This window comes from Myiozetetes cayanensis, unplaced genomic scaffold (genome assembly GCF_022539395.1).
Source record: "Myiozetetes cayanensis isolate MyiCay16 unplaced genomic scaffold, myiCay2020 scf2-11, whole genome shotgun sequence".
Lineage (NCBI taxonomy): Eukaryota > Metazoa > Chordata > Aves > Passeriformes > Tyrannidae > Myiozetetes > Myiozetetes cayanensis.
Genome location: NW_026087411.1, coordinates 68,025,297 through 68,046,034, shown reverse-complemented (window position 1 = coordinate 68,046,034; position 20,738 = coordinate 68,025,297). Strand labels below are relative to the sequence as shown.

The 20,738-nt window shown below is 40.8% G+C and overlaps 1 protein-coding gene across 2 annotated transcripts in view; it reads right to left on the bottom strand.

Annotated features, from left to right (window-relative positions):
* LAMA4 (laminin subunit alpha 4) overlaps positions 1–15,868 on the bottom strand; it is a 100,991-nt gene extending 85,123 nt beyond the window's left edge. For both annotated transcript variants that reach the window (XM_050315857.1, XM_050315858.1), the window contains exon 1: positions 15,486–15,868. In XM_050315857.1, coding sequence (XP_050171814.1) covers positions 15,486–15,686 — 201 coding nt within the window. In that variant the 5' untranslated portion in view covers positions 15,687–15,868. The remainder of the gene's footprint in view (positions 1–15,485) is intronic.
* Positions 15,869–20,738: the final 4,870 nt, after the last annotated feature.

The following is a 20,738-nucleotide window of genomic DNA, read 5'->3' as shown; positions in this document are numbered from 1 at the left end:
CTCTGGTTTCCTCAGAACAGGACTATTTTCAAAAGAGATTCCTCTTTTTGATCACCTACAATAGGCTCCTCACTTTCAGAAATGCTCAGTCCCCAGACAAAAGCTCACAGAAATCTTGCCAAATATTCAGCTTTCAGCAGGTCTCGCCCGACAAGTCCATGTCAGCCCTGAAGACAGTCCCGGGCTGAACCCCAGAGGACCTCTGTGCCCCAGGTGCAGTGCTGAGCTAACACAGCTGTGGCTGTGCTAGTACGAGGTCATCCTGGCCAGCATCCTCGGCAGCTGGTCAGCCTGACTGCCTGTGTAGGAAGACCAAACCACAGCAAGCTGGGAGTTATCAACATGGAGACATCCACACGGGAAGAAGCCAGCTGGACACTCTTCGTATGGTTTGACTTCCTCTACGCTGAAATGCATCTAAATTAGGTCAGCTGTGCCTGTTGCTGTCCACTGATTGCAAAGGGGCACTTGGAGGGCCAGCTCATGTGTAGGTGCCAGCACTGTATGCAAAGTCCAGGGAGATTGAACCTTGTCATACATGTCAGATATTCTGTGCCTTGTAGAAGTGTCCAGGCTGCAACGGCTGTGCTGGATAAACTGCTGAACACCCTGTGCCTTTGGAGAAGTACAGTGGCTCCTTAGAGCCTGTTTCTCCAGTCAGTATATTCAGGTAGAGAAAGGGGATGCATCTGAAGGAAATCTTGAGGTCTAACAGGCCCAAAAAATTCCCTTCCTACACTTCAGTTAAGCTGATTTTGGACAGTTCAGAGCAGGATCATGGGATGTTTCCATTTGTCCAGATAGTGTCTACTCTGATATTTACAGGTAGCTTTCCAAGGGAGCTGTATTATACTGCTCTACACTGGTGCCTTGCATGCTTGTGCATTCAAAAACTACAAACAGAATCTTTGCAGCCCAGCTCTGAGATATGTTTGTTTTCTCTTTCAGAGGCAGAGAGCATACATAAATGCTAGCACCTTTAGTAAAGCTATAATTTTTAGGAAGACTTTTAAAATATCACTAGACATTCACTATCTGGAAATTGATTTTATTGCTGCTAGTGGCTCAGTCCTTCTTCAACTTGAAGGCTTTGGACAGCACAGAGCATATTTAGGAAAGAAAACTGTAATAAATTATTATTAAGACTTTCTACTGTGATCCAAAATACTTGGTGCTCACTGCAGTGATGTTAGTTCTAATACGTGCCTATGAGATAAAAGATTTTACAGAGAACAAAACTAATGCCTGACATCATGTTAGTGCTGCCATGTTCATTCCTTGCTCAAGTTGAATTTAAGCACTGCAGATACAGCTGGAAAGAAGTGCAAGAGCTCTGGTGCTGTTAGTGACTGATGATTTCCAGACCTGGTGACTGGAGTAAATCTCCCCACATAACCATGCAGGAAAGATTGAGCACAGAAAGAAGTATGACCCCACTCTTAGGCCACCTTCTGGTTCCTTCCAAAAGACACACTTTTTCTACACTAAAAATACTGCTTTGCCAAGTTGGGATGCAAAGTGTTTGAATCCATAGACTAGAATCCTAGCTTAAAACCACTCTGGGCAGGCACAAAATCTATAGCTTATCATACTTGGAAACAATTAACTAAAAAAACTATCTTATTTACCTTGGACAGAAATACAAATCTTCTGGTGTTTCATTCATCAAAAAGTACTGAGCACGGCAACGTGACTTCTACATCTGCTTTTCTGCTCAGGTCATGGATTTTTTAAATCCAGACTTCCAGTTGTAGACTGATGGTCATTGACCACTTCTTGCTCCCTCGGAGCAAACTATCAGGCATTTCAAATTCCCCAGGTCAAAGACAAGTTATTCATAAGCATAAACACAAAGATTTAGTTCTTCTTCAATCTACTAGGAAACTTAATGCAAACAAAAAGAGCAGTGACAATACTGTACCCTACACTCCCTACTCTCCTGCCTTTGGTGTCCTGCAGGAGAAACCTTTCTCGCTTTGTTGGCAGAACACAAAACCCAGCAGTATACAGTAAGCACTCTGTGCAACTGTAGCTCAGTTCCAGCCCACACCAATGATGTGCAGCACACTTAGGAGCCCTGGACCCTTTGCCATCTTATGCAGCTACCAGGCACTTAACAGAGAAGGTGCTGAACTGCTGGAGGCTAAATTCACATAATAGTTGCTCAGGAAGAAACTTGAGAGGGTGGTTATCTGTCTCTCAACAGCTGAAATGGTTGAGATAACAAATGGCTGTATTGAAACACTTTGATTCTTATCACTACTCCAACAATCAGATTTGGTCTAAATATGGTAGACCATATGGAGAAAGGATCTGAGAAAGAAGAAAGGCATTATCCAAGCTGGCCTTTTTCAGGTTGGATAAGGCCTTGAGCAACCTGGTCTAGTAGGAGGTGTTTCTGCTCGTGGCAGGGAGGGCTGGGACTAGATGATCTTTAAGGTCCTTTCCAACACTTAACATTATAGACTTGTATGATCTGATGTATCCTATGTGAAGTGTATGACTTGGGGTAGAGTTTGTCTAATTAAATTCTCCCTGCTTTGTTTTATTCGGGTTTTTTTTTGAGGCACAAGATAGAAAATACTTCTAGAATATGACCTTGGCCTCTTTATATACAAGTACTTGATGACAGTTCTGATGTTGTCTGTCATTCATATTCCTGCCACTTTTTTACAATTGTAACTATATAGTTGCAAATAATTTGTTTATTAATTTCTTCTAGATCTTGTGTCCCCCAACTTTGGATGGATTTGAATTTGCCAAAGGAGATAGAATACTCATATGGATAGAGATTTGTACAGTTACAATTTCCTCAAAAGCATAATGAGTACTTGTAGCAATGAGGGGTTTGCTGCAGACAGTATGTTCCAGTAGGCCCATTTATATATAGTGAGATATTAATTAAATCCATGGCACCTCAGTTTGTATTTATAGTACATGTTCATTCTAGCTTTTATTTATAGGTTACCGTTCTGTGTTGTCTATATTACATGTCTCTTTTGCTGGCAACGAGACTTGAATGTTATTTAAACAGTCTTACAGTAAATGCCAACTAGATGAGATGATTGTTCATTGGCCCTTCTTGGGGGAGGCCTCTGCACTTCTCTTGGGCCATGTCTATTAATGGAGCATCAGAATGTTACATTTACGGGTTATGGATCTCCACCTGCCCCCACTGGCTCCCACAGCCGTTCTGTTGTTGCCTTGTTCTCTATTCATGCTTGTGTACTCCCTGTTCTGCTTTCCGTTTGTCCTGCTACTCCTCCACTTTGCCTTTCCCTGCACCTGGTTCTAGTCACTCACTCACTTTATTACATACCCTTTACTTGTAACATACAAGCAACTGTATAGCAGTAGTTTCATTATATTGTTTGAAATGAACATAAAGGAAATATTCCTTCTCACTGAACAGCTAAGAAACTCACCAACTTGTTTCTGCGCATGAGCTTCTCTGTCCCTAATTGTGTTCATAAGGATATTGGGACTCAAGAAAGTATATCCTTCTGCTCTCATCTTGTGTGATGATGAACATTACCCTTTCACTCTGTTTCTCGATCTATAAAATGGAATAATGACCACAGCCACTCAGAATCACAGAACAGCTGAGGTTGGGAGGGACCTCTGGAGGTAAACTGATCCCACCACTCTGCTTAAGCAGGGCCGCCTAGAGCTGATTAGCTGGGATTGTATCCAGAGGAATCCAGTATAATCCATACTAGTGTTTACAATGGAATCCTAGATTAAGGGTCCCAGATGTACCCAATGTACCCAACAGAGACACAACTTGACAAAGTCATGTCTTTTAAGAGAACTAGTCAGAACCACTGGGAATAATGAATATCCTCACATGGGCAGCCATTTCTAGTAGTCATGTTTTGTTTGTTCCAGATGCCTGCAGGGAATATAAAGCTGTTGCCAGTCCCAAAACTTCCACTCTTCCTTATAGAGTGCTGAAAGAACTTTTTTGGTTTCCAGCTAATCAGCTATGTTTTGAGGACATTTTGATTCATACACAGCACTCCTTGGCGTTGTGTTGCCTTTCCCTTTTTTTCCTTCCATCCTTTCTAAGCATTAGACCTCGCTCTTGTATTTGAGGGTAACTTTTATGAGAGAGTTGCAATGATTTAATGCCAAAGCATGCCAGCTATATGAAAAGGATTAGTCAAAGAGTGTAGCGAGAAAGAATTACATTTCAGTGAAAAAATTTCCCATGAAAAGTTGAAACTAACTTTGTAAGAGAGCTTTTAAGATATTTAAGGAAAATCTGGTTTTTTTTCATAAGAGGAAGGAAACATGAATACGGAAATTTTTTTGATACAGAAGTTGTTTTTGTTAAGATATCTTTCATGGCATTTGTTTTCATTAGATGCAATGATTAAAGCATTTTTATCTTCTTGGAAAAACAAATGAAGAGTGTGAGCTCTTACTCAAGGTACAAATAACATTAGTTCTGCTGGTAGCTTCCCCTTTAACCTGTCCTGTTTGTTTCTCATAACTAACTACATGCATCTTCCAAGACCAGGTCTTGACTTCAGAGGAGATTTCTGTGAGTTCTTCCAACCACTAAGTTAAAATATAACTAATTTAAAAAATAAAATGCCCTGGAGCTGTCATACTTCATTCTAAGTTATCACTTCAAGAAATAAATGGATTTTAAATTTCCAGACCTTGAGTAATAACATATTAAAGACTGTCTTTGTACTTGAACCTATAAATCCCTATGAAGTGACATTTCAGAGGAATCTTTGTCTTCCTCTGAGTCCCTCAGAAGTCCTTAACCCACCTGTTCACCAGACATGCTCCACCATCAAAGTAACTGTAGATAGAGATGGACAGCAATACTGCTCTACACCATGAGGTACTCCACAACATACAAGCAAAAGTCTGCTCTGCAATTTTATTTCTTCTCTGTTGATTTTTGCTAAGTTTATCTGAGCATTGAAGCCTCATGAACTAGAGAATTAAATACAAAGAAGCTTGCTCACCAGCTTCCCCTAGGCCTCCAAGGTCTATTTATAATTTCTGTAAGCCTTCATTACCTCTGGTCTACAGTATCAAATTCTTCTGAACTAGAAAGGTCACATACTAATTGTTATTTCTGAAGAAATTAATTCAGTGTGTGACATCATAGCTAGACAGTTAATTACCACATTTAATAGGACACTACAGTTGTTAGAGTACTGTCTGTATGCAAAAAGCCACTTTATGGTATTTACCATTTCAAGGGCAGAAACCTCATGCAAATTAGCCATTTGCAATTTCAAATGTATTTTTAAAACTGTAAACATTCCTGGGAGGAACACATTTTTTAGCTTAGTTCTCCAAACCAATGTTCATGATAGTTTTATAATAAGCACCCTGGTGTAGTACGTTAAATCCCTATATTGTTCTTTTAAATATCTGATGTTGTTAATTGTGAAATATTTATTACTTCCACTGTTCCACTGATGTTGTAAATTAGGAATTAACCAGAAGCTGGTGAACAGTTTTGGGCGCAATGCTGGTAATCTTTTCTTATCCACTTATCTTGACAAGTAGCTCGGTTCTAATTGCATTTAATGAGACTGTGAACTAAAGCAATTGTGTGAATTACACACTAACAAGCTTTCTGTTTGGTTATTTAACTTGCAAATGTAAACCCAAATTCTTTCCTGCTTAACTAGTCATTCAGTGAAACCTCCCAGTATTTTTGCATATTCTTATTTATTAAAATTAAATTCTGCAGTGAGATAGGTTCCTTGGAAAAGCCTCAGTGAGTGCATTTGCCATAGATCTAGGAAAATTAATATAGTAATGGGGTATTCTAAGTAAGCGATATGAAATGCTCATTAGAGCTGCAGCAATGTGTTTTAATGAAGCTCAGTAATTTGAATTTTCAAACATTAAAAAATAATAAAAAAGCAGTGACAGTGGTTGTGAATCTGTAATCTTTTTCAGTAAATGAATGTTCTGTGCATGAATATCAGTATTGTTCCCCCCTGTCTGCATCCCCCAGTGATGCTCCCACCTGAGAGCACAGGCCTACGGCTGATCAGGAGCCATTCTCACCATGTCTGGCCGGTCTGCAGCTGCTGAACAATATATCTGATGACTGAATTTAGTCTGGTTTTCCAATTGTTTTGTTAAGCAACAATTAAACACTACAAGTTCTCCATCATTTATATATACAGAGGAGCTGAGCTTGCCTCAGAATTTATGGAAAATTTGTGATTGTCTTAAGAGACACAAGACAAGATCTTAATAACAGTCTAACTTGAAAACTTCACTTGCTGACTTATTAATAATTGGGATTATTTACGTATTACCTGAGGAGTTATCAACTCATCAGCTTCCAAAATAGAAGCTCATTTTTGATGATAATAAAGGACAGATTATGATGTTGATGGAAACCATATTCCCAAAGTTTTAGACACAAAGCTCAGAGACTGCTAAAACTAAAACTAGCATGACTGAAAGCAGTTGCTACAATTCTAGATAAAATCTGGCTGATAGGAAGACACAGAAAAAATGTTACCTTTATTTCTATAGCATAGTAGATAGTGCTAGTAGTCAGACAGAGAGAGAATATGGCTAATTGCACATGGGTAATCCCCAAACCAGTAAGTAAAGCACAGCATGAGCAACAGCAAAAAAATGAAAAGTAACCCCTTTCTTAACCCTCTATATTCTTGAACGGGCTTGTGTGTGCCTCCACTACAGTAGTGACAAGACTGATGGTGGCTCCCACAAAAACAAGAAACAACTGAAAGCCAGATGGCTTTATGCTGAACAACATTATCTATTACCTTGCCTAAGTAATTGTATTAAATTTTTTAAAAATTTCCTGTGCTGAAAAAGTTTCCAGACTGTTATCCCTTCCCCAGTTCAAGTGGAAAACAAACTGCCATTCAGCAACAGAGATGGGGTTGGATCCAACATAAACATATCTCAGCTAGGCATTCTCCATAGAACTGCATAGTCATTTTTTCCATATACAGTGGGAAAGACAAAGCCTGTGCTTAAAAGGCATTCTTCTCCAAAAAGGGGGAGGGCTAAAATGTTTTAGCTGTCTGCAAACTGACTAAGAGATTAATACCAGCCTCTGCACTAATTTACTTATTAGTACAGCCACTGAGTGAAAAACTTACTCTTACGGACCCTCACTGTTGGAAACAGAAAATCTGCAGTTGAAAGGGTAGCTAGTTGATTTTCCTCTTCCAAACAAAATGCCAACTTTACTCAATTTACAGGAAAAGGGATAAATCTGCTCTGTTTCCTTATTAACCACCCTCCACCCAGTCCCCACAAAACACTCAAATGAAATGTACATTCTGAGTCATACTTTCTTCTCGAGTCCCTCCGATAAGTGAAACATAATCAGACGATAAACTACAGCGCTCCCTGAGAGATTTTCAGAGAGCTACAAAATTTTTCAAGGGAAGAAAAAGAAAAGTGGGCTTTAAAGTGGGTGTGACTGTGCTTGTGAGACGCTGTTAAAACTGAGAGGGTAAATCTGAAGCTTCCTTTGATTTCCCTTTTGCAGCAATTTCCCCTACTTCTGAATTCTAGTATTTCCTGGTTTGGTTTTGCAGCTCTCTGCAATCTTGGAATCCCAGTAGAGAAAAACAGTGATCTGCTTGACCCAATAGCCATAGCATCAATTTAAAATCCTGTTGGAATGAAACACAAGTCGTCTTAAAAGATGAAGACAAAGAGATTTCACCCATGTTTGCCTCCCAAGGATGGACCAACTATGAACAAGACAGGCAGTCACTGAGGGTGGCTGATGGGAAGGTGCTGTTCTCAGGAGTGGAGCTTCCCCCTTGATTGTCCCACCACTCTGCAAGTGTATGGGAAGGAAGTGATACTGCTCCGTATCTTACATTCAGGATGAAGATGGTCAGAGGCTGTGCTCCGAAAGGAGAGAGGAAAAGCCAGGATTCGGGAGAAGGGGTAACCCTACCTTGATCTCTCCAAGTCTCTGACTTGTTTCATGATAGGTATAGTCTGATAATGAAGAAATTAGTTTTTTGTTGACTCAAACAAGGGGAATAATAGATACCTCAAGAGAAAAACTCAACAATTTCTTTTCTCATGCCTCACAGAAATCTGTCAACCAAACCCCTGTTTCCAGCTGATTTAAATGTTAACTAACGGATGCATTAGAGACCCTACTGAATTTTTGCAGACAATCCTTGCCATTAACTGGAAGTAGAGAGCCCCAGAAAACCACAAACTTGCAAAAAGCTGAGTAGAGCATACAAATTCCCCCTCACTTTAAACCATGTCTAGACCTTCAACACCTGTCCACTTCCCTCTGAATGGATCTGTGCCATGTATCGGTGCTCTGGAGTCCTTGCCAATCCTTGGTGGGCCAGGCTTTGTTAGCCTTTCTGGGATAGGAAAGATTTTAATAGCCAGGGTAGAGAGGGCTGGGGAATGTTTTGCTCTGCCAGCTCTTTTATTATTATTTTACTTTTTGGATACTGGATCCAGACAAATGCTTGCTTCTGCAAAGTGCTTTTGGGGAAGGGTCCCTGGAGTCAGGAATGGGGAGAACAGCACAAGGGAGTCATGAATATCAGGCTCTCTGTGGCTCTCCAAGGACTATCATCCAGGCTCAGACGTGGAAAACCACAATGGGAAACTGTGGGACATACTGGCTTTGAATTAGCCTTGGCAGAAAAGTCTGCTAATCTCTTGCCACCTAGAAGGCCTTTCATAAAACACTACAAGGATGCATTGTAGGGTGGTAACAGGGTACTACACAGCTCAGAAATTATCTGGTTTAGGTGCTAGTTCTGTGTAGCTACTTTTTCACCTGACAGCAGTGGTGAAAGGCTAAATGAGTTAATTTTTATTCATTTTGTTGGACATACTGAGTCAAACAATGATTCTGAGCCTTACAGTTTTAGCTAAAAAAGGCTATTGAAGCAGGAGCATATTGGAAGTTGTTCATCCAGGTAGACACTTTTTATTCAGTAATTATGAAATTATGTTTCAAATTAACATTCAAGTGTGTCAGTTCTTCTCATGCTCCCTGGCTTCCATATGTCGTGACTTAAACAAGAAAATTTTAGTTGCTCTTACAGTCTTGTAAAGTTCTTTGGCTTTTGAATGCTGGGGGTTTAGCACTGTTTCTTGCTAGTTTGTCATGAAATAGAAAAAAAAAAAAGGAGTTTTAGTATTTATGAAGTATTTATTTCAAGAAAAGAATTACGTAAAGAATCACACAATACAGCTAAACAGGAACGACAAAGCCAGATTATATTTACTGCATTTTAGTCAGTCTCTGATTCTATTGTCAAGTACACACTGTATGTATCCCGGCTGGTAGTCAGGAAAATCTCTGAGTTAATTTTATGATAAAGAATTAGATTTCAAAAACTGTGGAGCTCTAACACCTTTATATATAATGCTATTCAGCAATTGTTGAATCTTGCATTAGGATGCATAACGCAAACAACCCCAGGTCATGGTGGTGTGTGAAAATGGACTGGGATCAGATCCAAACATTCAAGAGGACCAATTAAAATACAAACCCCAAGGGTGTCTATATTTTGGTGTTTGAAATCCAAGTCCAGAAGTAAGTTGTAAATTATCAGTGGCTGGTTATACATTACTTAGAAACTAGACCTCTTTTATACAGCTCTCTAACACTAGAAGCTCTAATTGTTATCAGTTTAAATCAGGCCAAGTTCTCCTTCAGAGAGCAATTCTTTTATTTCTTCTTGGGCCCCCTTGTAAAACTGGACTTTTAATTCCTTCCTTGCTTCCCATGTTATGAATAAGAGTGGGCATGAAATGCCTTTTATTGGTTTTCACAGCCCTGAATAAGCTTTGGGGCACTTTGCTGGTACTTGCCCAAAACTTTGTGGGAACTCACTGCTGCAGAGTTTAAATTGTATTTTCTGGTGCTTTATACACCTTCTTGAAATGGAGAACATTTCCCACTGTCCATCTGCTCTGTCCTGTGCTTCCATTTGCTTCAGTTTCCTAAGATTTAAAAGGTTTAGGGCCTGGTGGTGCTACTCCAAGCAGCTGATTTTCATTAAAGCTTTGATGAGAAACTTAAGCTGGAATCACAAACATCTGCTGTAAAACTTCCTCCCCACTAATAGATGTTTCTCAGAACATAACCTTGTTGTACCAGAAAAAAACAGCAGCTAGAAATCCAAATTGCCCATTATGGGAGGGAGTTAACCTAACATAACCTTGAGGATCTGAAGTGAGTTAATTTAAAGATCTGCATTTTTAAAGTAGATGGAGTTCCTACTAGCTTAAAAGAATATAAAGGTTTCTGTCAAGCTAAAAACCTTTTTGGCTCACATCTCAGGATTAGGTCGTCTGCTACTTCTTATAGTACTAGTTTGCTTTGAACAGATTAATGCCACAAGAAAGGATCAAATTATGGTTTCTGTCAACAGTTTGCAAGATTTTCTGTTCCAACCTTTAAGGTGGAAAGGGGTGAAGATTATTTGGTGATAGTTTGAGTCTTAGAGTCTTTGTTAACAAGTGGCTGGGGCTTATGACAGCTTTCTTTTCAGATATTTAACTGAGCCATTTTAGAGAGGTCACCATTCATCACTGGTCCCATGCTGATTATTGCTTATCACTTTAGAGAACCAGAAAGAAAGCACCTCAAATACTGTTTCTTTCTTTTGATCAGCAGCTACTGGTAGAAATGGGAGAAAATGGTTGTCAAACATGCCATTTTAATGGAGTGCAAGCTCCATTACATAGCTTCTGCTTTTTACTTTCTTTTATAGTAAATGGCTATCTTTGACTTGACTGTGATAATTGTTTCCTTTAAAGGACTTTTGCCTCTCTGCCTTTCCCCTGAGCCAAAAACACTGATGCTGGAAACAGTTTTCCTCTTCCATCCATCCAACAATATCATGCCTTCCTTCACTCTGGGAACTGGCTTCCTGCCCTATCCCAACTACTTAATTTTTTTCTTTACTCTTAAGTCTCTTGATTATCTCATTCTTGCTCTAATGTTTTCATCTTCTTTTTTCTTCTTCCTGCTTCCTTTCCCAGTATTTGCTTCACTTCTTCTTTCCATAGAGGACATTTGAGATTATCTTTTTTTAACTTGGCAAGCGTCTCCACAGAATGTCTCTCTTCCCTTTCCCTAATCCTTCCCACGCTCATCTCGCATATTGGTCTCTGAACTGTAGTAGTCATTTACATCACAATGAAATAAGTATTTTAATGGATGCCACCTTACATTCATTTTACATAAAAAAGAGTAACTACCCAATGTGAATCACACGGAATCATTTGCCATACTCTCCAGTATTTGAAGTCTTGTACCATTGCTTATTCTCACCTTAGACTCTGTAAAAACTTTGTTCCTACTGGGGAACAAAATCCATTAAGTCAGTGGAATTTACAAACACAATGACAGGCTTCAGACCCAAATGGTAATATATGATCTGCCTCTTAATTTAGAGGCATGTTTTTGATAGTGGGATATAATTGTTCTCAGAAGTTACTTCTGGCTTTCAGTTTTACCCCTGTGCCTCACCAAAACTGGAAGTGTCTTACCATTCCCTTTCCTTCTCCTGTGTCCAAGCTAGTGAGTGGAATGCTGAAACAAAGATCTCTGATGTTTGCCACTTGCTTGTTTGCTTTCATTTGATACGTGCCTGTCAGTTTTAAATGCGACACTTCCATCTCTGATGAATCTTCCTTCTAAAATATTTTAATCTATCCTTATTTGGAAAAATTATTCTTTGGCTTCATGCTACCAACTGCTTTTGTGTTGCAATGATGAGCTGGATTCAGTACTCCATACTCACTCCTTTTCTGACTGTCTCCCCATAGACATAAGAATTTGGCACTGTAACATGTTCCCAGCCTCTTCTTATTGTCTTTGTTAGCCAAGGAACTTAGTTTTCTTAAATACCACACAAGCAACTGAGTACTTGAGACTGCTTTTCATATTATCTAACCCTTGACAGACAAACCAACATAAATTAATAACATCTCCAGTGCTTAATTATTTTTGAAATTAATATTTATAACTAACTTGTAGTCTCTACCTGGTCACCTTCAGTTTCCAGCTGTTGCATATGTTGAGACCTTCATTTGTTAGACTGTTAAGTCTATTATTAAACTTTTTTTGCTTGCGTATATTCTTACACAATGTTCAGGTTTTTTTCTTAACCTCCTTCTGAGCTAGGCAAATTGGATTGCAGAGTCTCTCAGATATCTTCCAATTCCTAACACTGTAATCCTTCTCATGATACTTTTCTGAATAATTTTCATCAATTTATAAGCATTTTTATTGAAACAAGTGGCAAAGAGGTAGTTATCTTATTTAATGGTGGTCACTAACAGTGTTCCTTACATAGGTTACACAACATTTCATTGTGTACAATCTAGTCCAGTTAATTTAAACATCATTTTATGCCCTGGAATTTTAGCTGATTAATAAAGCTTTCCTAAAGCAAGCATTCAAAAAAGTCCTTATGGAGGAAAAGGCTCCTTTGAAGGTCTCCGGGGAAGACCATTAGGAATTAAAGGCTTAAAAAACCTAGTATCTCCACTACTGTATGGGGAATTTGGGTTTATACTTGAAGACAGTCCATGGCTCTGACTGAAACATCTAGCAACAGTTTATGTATCTAATTTGGTTAGGTGTATTGCATTGTATAATGATTAAGAACCAGGGCACCAAGGTAGTAGACGTTGCCTGAAGTGTAACTCAAACCCATGGTCCAGTCTATGCACAGGTACAGCATAATAACATAGCCTTGAAAATGTAGTTAATTCTCTTCTCTCTGCTTTTAAGAGGTTTTCGTTCAATTCCAAGAAAAAACAACAACAACAAAAAAAAATAAACCAAAACAAACAAAAAAACCACCCAAAACAAAACCAAACACACACAAAAAAAAAAAAAAAAAGGGAAAAGAAAGGCTCCACATCAACATTATTTCTGATTTTTTAAACCACTTCTCCCAGTTCCTCTCAGTTTAGGGTTGCCAAACATGGAGAAGGAAGAGGAGTGGAAAGCTGAGAAATATTCACTATTATGTATTTACAATAATCGGAATCTCCTGTTCTTCTGTAGGTTCCTAAGATCAAACTCTTACTGGGATTTAAGAACATCCCAGCAGTTACAGCTCAGAAACTCCCACTGGTGTGTTTCATGTTGCAGCTGAATGACACCACAGACCACAGCGAAGCCCCATCCATTGCAGCTCTGCCTTATGAAACTGCCCCCTTTGTATAACTTGGCACTGTTCGATGTGACTAACAGCCTCTGTCTGCTCGGGAGAGCTGTAGGCCTGAGTCAATATTTAGAGGAAGGAGCTGAATCAAACCGCGCTGTGTAAAGGAGTTTACTCTGCGGTTCACTGTGAGCTGCGGGTTAAGAACTCGGGCTTCGAAAGAGGCTAATTCAAACCTGCTGGGATAAACCCTGTTCCCAAGGCTGAGGGAGGAGAGGTGACCTGTGGGAGAGAGAAGCTCCCCGAAGACCAAAAGAAATGTTCCTTCCTTGGGGGAGAGACAACCAGACCATCACTCTCTGGCCCCTACATCAATCTCCAGGCTTATAGCCTGTTCCCCAGATCCTGTTACCAACCACATGCATGGATCAATGGATAAGAAGGTTCTCAATGTTACAGAGCCGTCAATCCTATCCCAAAAGAGCATCCTACTGGGCCTCCTTGTAAATTGCCATGGGGGTGGGTCCTGAAATCTGCAACTAGCAAAGGGTCCTGAAATCCGCAACTAGCAAAGGGTCCTGAAATCCTTGATCCCTTCTCATGAAACCACAGCAACCTGCAGCCAAGAGCCTTGACATGGCCACATCAAGCATAGTCATCCAGTAGTAACATCGTATCTAGAGACTAAATGCTGCCATTGCAGGGGCTGAAGTAAACTGCCAGGGTGAACACCAGTTATTGAGCCTATCAGGCTGGACTGAACAAACAAAACTTTAGGGAGGATTGAAATGTTCGAAGGAGACTAAAGTGTCATTCCCCTGCCATTCCAGTATATCTCACAGCACTTTCCCAAGGTAAAGTCCAATATATTTTTGTGAAGCAATGGGAACTGTGTCTTTGGGAACACCATACCACACAATTGTATCAAGAAAGACTAATAACCACTTATGCCCCTTATCGTGTGAAAAGCAGCTATAAAGCCCATCCAGCTCTTAAATCAGGTTGATTGGGACTTTCCCAAGCAACAGGTGGCAATGCAGCTTCCCAGGGCTGATCTAAGGCCAGAGGGAAGATCTGTATATCTCACATCGTGGAGCTTGTCCAAGAACTGGGTTGGCTCCTTATGCTGAGCAAAGCAGGGTTTAACCTCCAGTTTTCTCACACAGGTCATGTTTTGTGCCAAGTTGCTGGCAGGGTAGGCAGGCATTTCCTGAGCATGTCCAGCTGCTTGGAGCAGGAAAATGAGATCTGCCCAGCCCTGCAGCAATCCTGGCTATCTGAAGGGCTTATGAATTTATTTCCATGGCTGTGAATTCTGGCAAGTAGAGTGGAGGTGGAAAATTAGCCATGTGATATCGGAGATTGCGATCTTGATATTGTCTCAGTGACACAGCTGTGCTAATCTTACCTCATTTTTGGATGTTATGCTAGAAGAACTACTCTTTCCCTTCCCATGACCTTATGGAACTCAACTGGCCTCCTACTTTGAATCTTCCACGCATGACATATTACTGTGTTGTGTCCCCCACTCCATCCTCCCTCCCTCTCACAGGGTATGCTCGAGTAATTATTGTTTCCTCATGTTTTTGAGTAGTTCATTCCTGTTGCAGCCTCGCTAGAACGAGCAGTATCAATCAATCTCAAAACACAGGGTTTGCAGGAAAATTTTCCGTCATCAAATTGCTTTTCAGATCTCTCTAATTTCATTTGTCACTAATCCCAACCTCACACTTTTTGAAAATCTCTGCAGGTGTGCTCTCTGTAGGTAGTTTCCTAGATGCATTTGATTTATCATCCACTGCTTTCACCGCAAAAACAAACTTCAGATTTTGGAGGCAAATGGCATTCAGAGGCAAAATCATACACTTCTACAGTACAGAGTTTACCATCAAAAGACAGACTCATTCAGAAAACTGAAGTGAATTACAATTGCGGGAATTACAATAAGGCAAGCAGAAAAGTCTTGTGACAATTAACTCTTGTAAAATAGCTGTTTGGACAGGCCTGTTTAGTTATGTTGGCAGGAAAGTCAGAGGCAAGCTAAGCCAGCTTCAGTGCAAAGTACAGCAGCTGTCTGCTCACAGCAGGCAGGGCATGTGTACATTTTGAAGTCTGAACTGTATCTCTGCAGTCCCGAAATGCAACATCTCAGACACCCCCCTCCCTACACCCGCCCCACATTCCCCCACCACCACCCCCCGCCCCAAATCCTCCTGTATTGCTTTAAGGATCGAATGATTAAGTTAACGTTAACCAGATGGGAGCTTTGATACAGACAGATGAAAGCAGAAAAGTGCAGACACTAGAGAGAGAACGGAGTTACTGTACCTCAGCAAAAGTCACCCAACTTCCAGTAGCTACTGGCTGCTGCTGCCCTCTGATATCAGTGGCTTCTTGCGTGCTGACCGCTGAGCTACCTTCAATGTCAAACTGAAAAATGCTTCCCTCACTCGAGGCTGTGCTGGAGGACAAGCATCTCAAAAAGAATAATATAGGAGAAAAGAGGGGCCAGGCGGAGATCAAAGCCATTTCCTCCCCTTACATCCAGCAGTGGTCTTCTAGCGTCTCAGTAATTGTTTACCCTCTTCTGCAATCAGCCCCCCTTGGCTTAGTGGTGCCTCAGTTATTTTAACTTTCTTTCAGCATTCAGTTTCCAGATGTGGCACTTCAAGGCAGTCTAACCAGACCCCAATTTAATAGAGGGTAAAAAAAAAAAAAAAAAAAAAAAAAAAAAGAAAAAAAAGGAGAAAAAAAAGGAAAAGAAGGCAAGAAAAACGCTTTTTGCTGCCTCCCTCGTTCACTCTCCGTGCCTGTGGCTCCTCTTTTTCCCTAGAGGCTCCAGCACAATAACATACAGATGGGCAGTGCTTAAGCAGAGAGTGTCAAACAGAGATTGTATTCCAGGAAAGCACCGCTGGCTCCCCAGCCACCTTATCTCGCCCTGTCAGGATACAGACTGACGCTCCGTTCAATGCTCTGGCTTCCTTCACATGTTCACATCATTCCCTTTTTTACCTTTCGTGTTGAGACCCTCCCACTCAAACTTTGCCGTTCAGAAAGTGAGGTCACCCTTTCCTCCCCCTCTACACCACCCCCCTACAATTCCATGCGACCTCTCCACACAAATCATTGACTCTCGTGACTATTTATTTTTTAACACACCAGTTTATTCAGGGGAAGGCAGAAAGGTGCCACATTTATTAAAAAACCTAGCTAGAAGAACCTTTCTTTGCAGCACGGGGGAGGGGAGGCTGTGGGCGGGAGGAGGAGGAGGAAGAGGAGAAGGAGGAGGAGGAGGAGAAGGAGGAGGAAGAGGAGAAGGAGGAGGAGGAGGAGGAGGAGGAGGAGGGAGACAGCCTGGCTGTGCCATGGGCTAAGAGGTCTAAGTGGTTTCTCTAACATGCTTCATTCAGTTCCTTTCCCTCAAGCCCACCTCTCAGCTTCTCCTTGGCTCGTGAAAAAGAATATCGTTCACTGCGATTTTGGAAAATGACTTCATTCCTCAGACTCATGAACTTTTATTTACAAAGAGCATCTTGTATTCCTTTTTAAAGAGATGCTTTGTGAGGCCCTGGTAACAAGGCTTGCAGTGTGTATATGAAAGCGAGCAGAATATGTTGCCCACAGCTCACTTAATTTTATGGCTACAATCTCAAAAAGACAAGACAGTAACCCTTGCTAGGTTTCAGGATGAAGTCAGGGTATAATTATACTAATGTCCACCACTCCAGACAAGGGGACAGCAGCCTATCCCTCAGAGGTCCTGTGTGCAGGGGATGGTAGCATCATTGTCCTGCCAGGCTCCATTCTTAAATCTCCATGGAAATCAGCTTATCGGGCTTCATTCTGAGAGTGGATTCCTTCATTTTCACTCGCTCCATCCGTTCCTTTCTGATTGAAGGTATGGTCAATGAAGGAAGCAGCCCACAGATAACTGAGGGTAAAATGAAGTGTTTTGGTGATCTGTTAACATCCACATACCTGTAGGCACAGTTTTGGGCCCACAAATTCTGTACAGAGGGATGTAAAGAAGTCCACCATGAATAAACTCTGACTTCAGATTCAGATATAGTGTAGTTGAGCAAGCAAGGCCACTCAAGGTTGTAGGACAAAGTGTTACCTCAGCAAAGAACAAAATGGTGTGAGACACAAGGCTATCAGGTTTGCAACCCAGGTTTGTAGGAGGAAATAAAAGATATTAAGGGTGTTCGCGAGTCATTCTATCCTGAGAAGAATAGAAGCATCTCTTGGTTAGTTGAACCTGATATGATGGCAAGCACACTGTCCTCCAGGAGCCTGAGGGTGAGACATCATTGAGGGCTGCCAGGACTTTTCTAATTCTTTCTGGTAATTGCAGACATGGGAATGGCCTGTAACATATCTGAAGGCTCAGGAAGCTTGGGGTGTAAAGATAACATTAAAGTGGGGGCAATAAAGAAAACATCTTGGCAGTAAGTGACAGAATCACAATTCCCATGGTGGCAATGGAGATTTTTAACCACCCAGTGACTCGTGCAGCAAACTACTGGAATATGTGTGAGACAATTTTTTGAATACTTTTTTTTTGGAAAAAGCAACCACCACTTGAACTTTTACATCTGCTCCCAGGAATTTGGCAGCAGGCTGGCCAGCTTAGTGAGGCAGGCTTTTAACTGAAGGACTCAGGGGTGGCATCCAAAGTGGCAATGCTCACAGCATTGCATACAGGTGGGGAATAAACCAGGCCAGTCACAGCAGCAGCAAGTGTTCCTTAGTTGCGTCTCAAGATAAGAACCTGAAGGCCAACCACCTGAAGGGTGTGTATGACTGTAGTGGATCCTCTTGCACTCCTCCTGGGAAACCTGCATGCTCAATTACTCCTCTGAAATGCCTGTACACCAACACATGCAGCTTGGGGAATAGACAGGAGGAATTAGATAGAGATCTGTGTGCATTCACGGGGCCATGATCTCACTGCAATTACAGCGATGTGGCGGGATAGCTTGCATGACTGGAATGCTGTCATGGATGTCCATGTGTTTTTAAGAAAGACAGGTCAGCAAGGTGAGGTGGTGGAATTACTCTTTATGTGAGAGAGCAAATCGAATGGGTAGAGCTCTGCCTAGGGGTGAATGAAGAACTAATTAAGAGCTTATGGGTAAGAATTAGGGATAGGCTAACATGGGTGACACTGTTGTGGGTGTTTACTATAGACCACCTGGTCAGGAAGAGGAAGTGGATGAGGCCTTCTACAGGCAGCTAGAAGTAGCCTCACAATCACAGGCACTCATCGGGGACTTCAACCACCCTGTTTTCTGCTGGAAAGACAACACAGCTGGGCACACACAGCCCATGAGGTTCCTTCACAGCACTGATGATAACCTTTTGACACCGGTGGTGGAGCATCCAATGAGGAGAGGTGTGCTGACAGACCTTGTACTAACAAACAAGGAAGAAATGGTTGGGAATGTGAAGTTGTCTGGCGGCAGCCTTGGCTGCAGTGACCATGAGAAGATGGAGTACAGGATCCTGTGTGGAGGAAGCGAGGCAATAAGTAGGATTAGAACCCTGGAGTTCAGGAGAGCTAACTCTGGCCTCTTCAAAGATCTACTTAGAAGAACCCCATATGTTAGAAGGTAGGGGGGTCCAAGAGAGCTGGTTAATATTTAAACATTACTTCCCCTAAGCTCAAGATCAGTGCATCCCTTTGAATAAGAAATCAAGCAAAGGGGGCAGAAGACCTGCATGGGTGAGCAAGGAGCTTCTTGCAAAACTCAAATGAGTAAGGAGGTTTATGGAATGTGGAAAAACAGACAGGCCACTTGGGAAGAATATAGAAACATTGTCAGAGTCTGCATGGATGTGAAGAGGAAGGCTAAGGTCCATTTGGAATTAAATCTGGCAAGAGATGTCAAGGACAACAAGAAGGGCTTCTTCTAGTACATCAGTAGCAGAGGGAAGGCCAGGGAAAATGTGGGCCCTGTGCTGAATAAGGGCTATGTCCTAGCTATAAGCATATGGAGAAAGCAGAGTTACTGAATGTCTTTTGTGCTTCAGTCTTTACTGCTGAGGCCAGTGCCCAGGAATCTCAGAGCTTGGAGGTAAGAGAGGATGTCTGGAGAAAAGAACTTTCTCTTTGCCTAAATGATCTCTAACCTGATTCTCCTTGACAAACTTGACACCCAGAAATTCATGGGGCCTGATGGGATGCACTCACAGGTGCTAAAGGAACTGGCAGATGTTATTGCTAAGCCATTCTCTATCATCTTTGAAAAGTAGTGGAGAACAGGAGAGATGTCTCAGGACATCTCTCACACAGGACACACAGGAGTGGAGTAAAACCCATGTCACTCCAATTATTTCCAATAAAATATGTTATGTGAAATGTCCTGAGTCAGGACTGTTATGCCTGCAACAGTAATGAATATAGAAGTCTCGTGAATGAAGTGCTGAATGAGAACAATGGTGAAACAGAAAAATGGTGAGCTTTGTGGGCCTTGCTCAGGACAGCCAACTGACCATCTGCACCCTGCACATTCCATTCTTCTTCAATTATTCTTCTGCTTCACCAGAGCAAGAAATACCATTAGAAATATCATTAAGGATGCTTATATTACAAGTTCTTCAAGTAAAACCTGATATGTATTGCATGTATGTAGCAGGTACACAGAGGGACTTCAGAGTATGATGAAGGTGTCTCACCTAGTAGGTTATTAATAACACAAAATGCCTGAAACACATTTACAGAAAACAGAAAATACCATTCTTGAAATGGGTAAAAGTTATCAACTTGTTAACCAAAAAGTTAGCAACATTGTTACCCATCACATTCCTTTATGTAAACAACAAAGATATTCATATCCCTGTAAAAGAGTTCACCATGCTAATTTACAGCCCTTTGAGAGAGGAAATATTGTAATTATTCCTTAGATCAAAGTCCTAAAAGGAGGAATATGTCTGCTTTGTGTCTTTGGAAAATCCCAGACTGGCCCAAGGCCTTAGAAATCTCATGTTATGATTCTATATAACAAAGAAAATACAGATAAATTCAAATGGTAGAATTATTAAATAATGAATATTTTATGCTAAAGAAATACAAAAAATAGAAGAACTCAAGAAAAACACAGTTCATTACAGCTCACTAGATTTAAATTTCTTTGTAAATATATTAGTCCCTTAACAGGAAAATTATAACCAAAATATTCTTAGCAGAAAATATAATATATATACTAATTTCCCTAAATATCACTATACAGTGAAACAGATTGTTAAAGAAAACCTGCTTACAAGAGTCAGTTTCCTGCATTTAATTTAAAAAATTTCAAATATTGTATTCCTTTAAAAAACCTGCAGATTTGTGTAAAATTTTAGAAAAATAAAGTGCTTATAAAACTAAAACCTCTGAGTATAAATTTATGCTGTGATGGATGTCAAGTTTCTTTATCTTTGGCAGAGATGGTGTGACTGTTATGTAAGTAATCTGAGATTTGGAACAGGAGTTCTTCAGTATGGCAGGGTACAGAAACAGGAGTTTCTCCTTCTGTTCTCGCTATATCATCTTTTCTTTTTACAAGTTCCTTCCCCATCTTTAACATTTGGTTT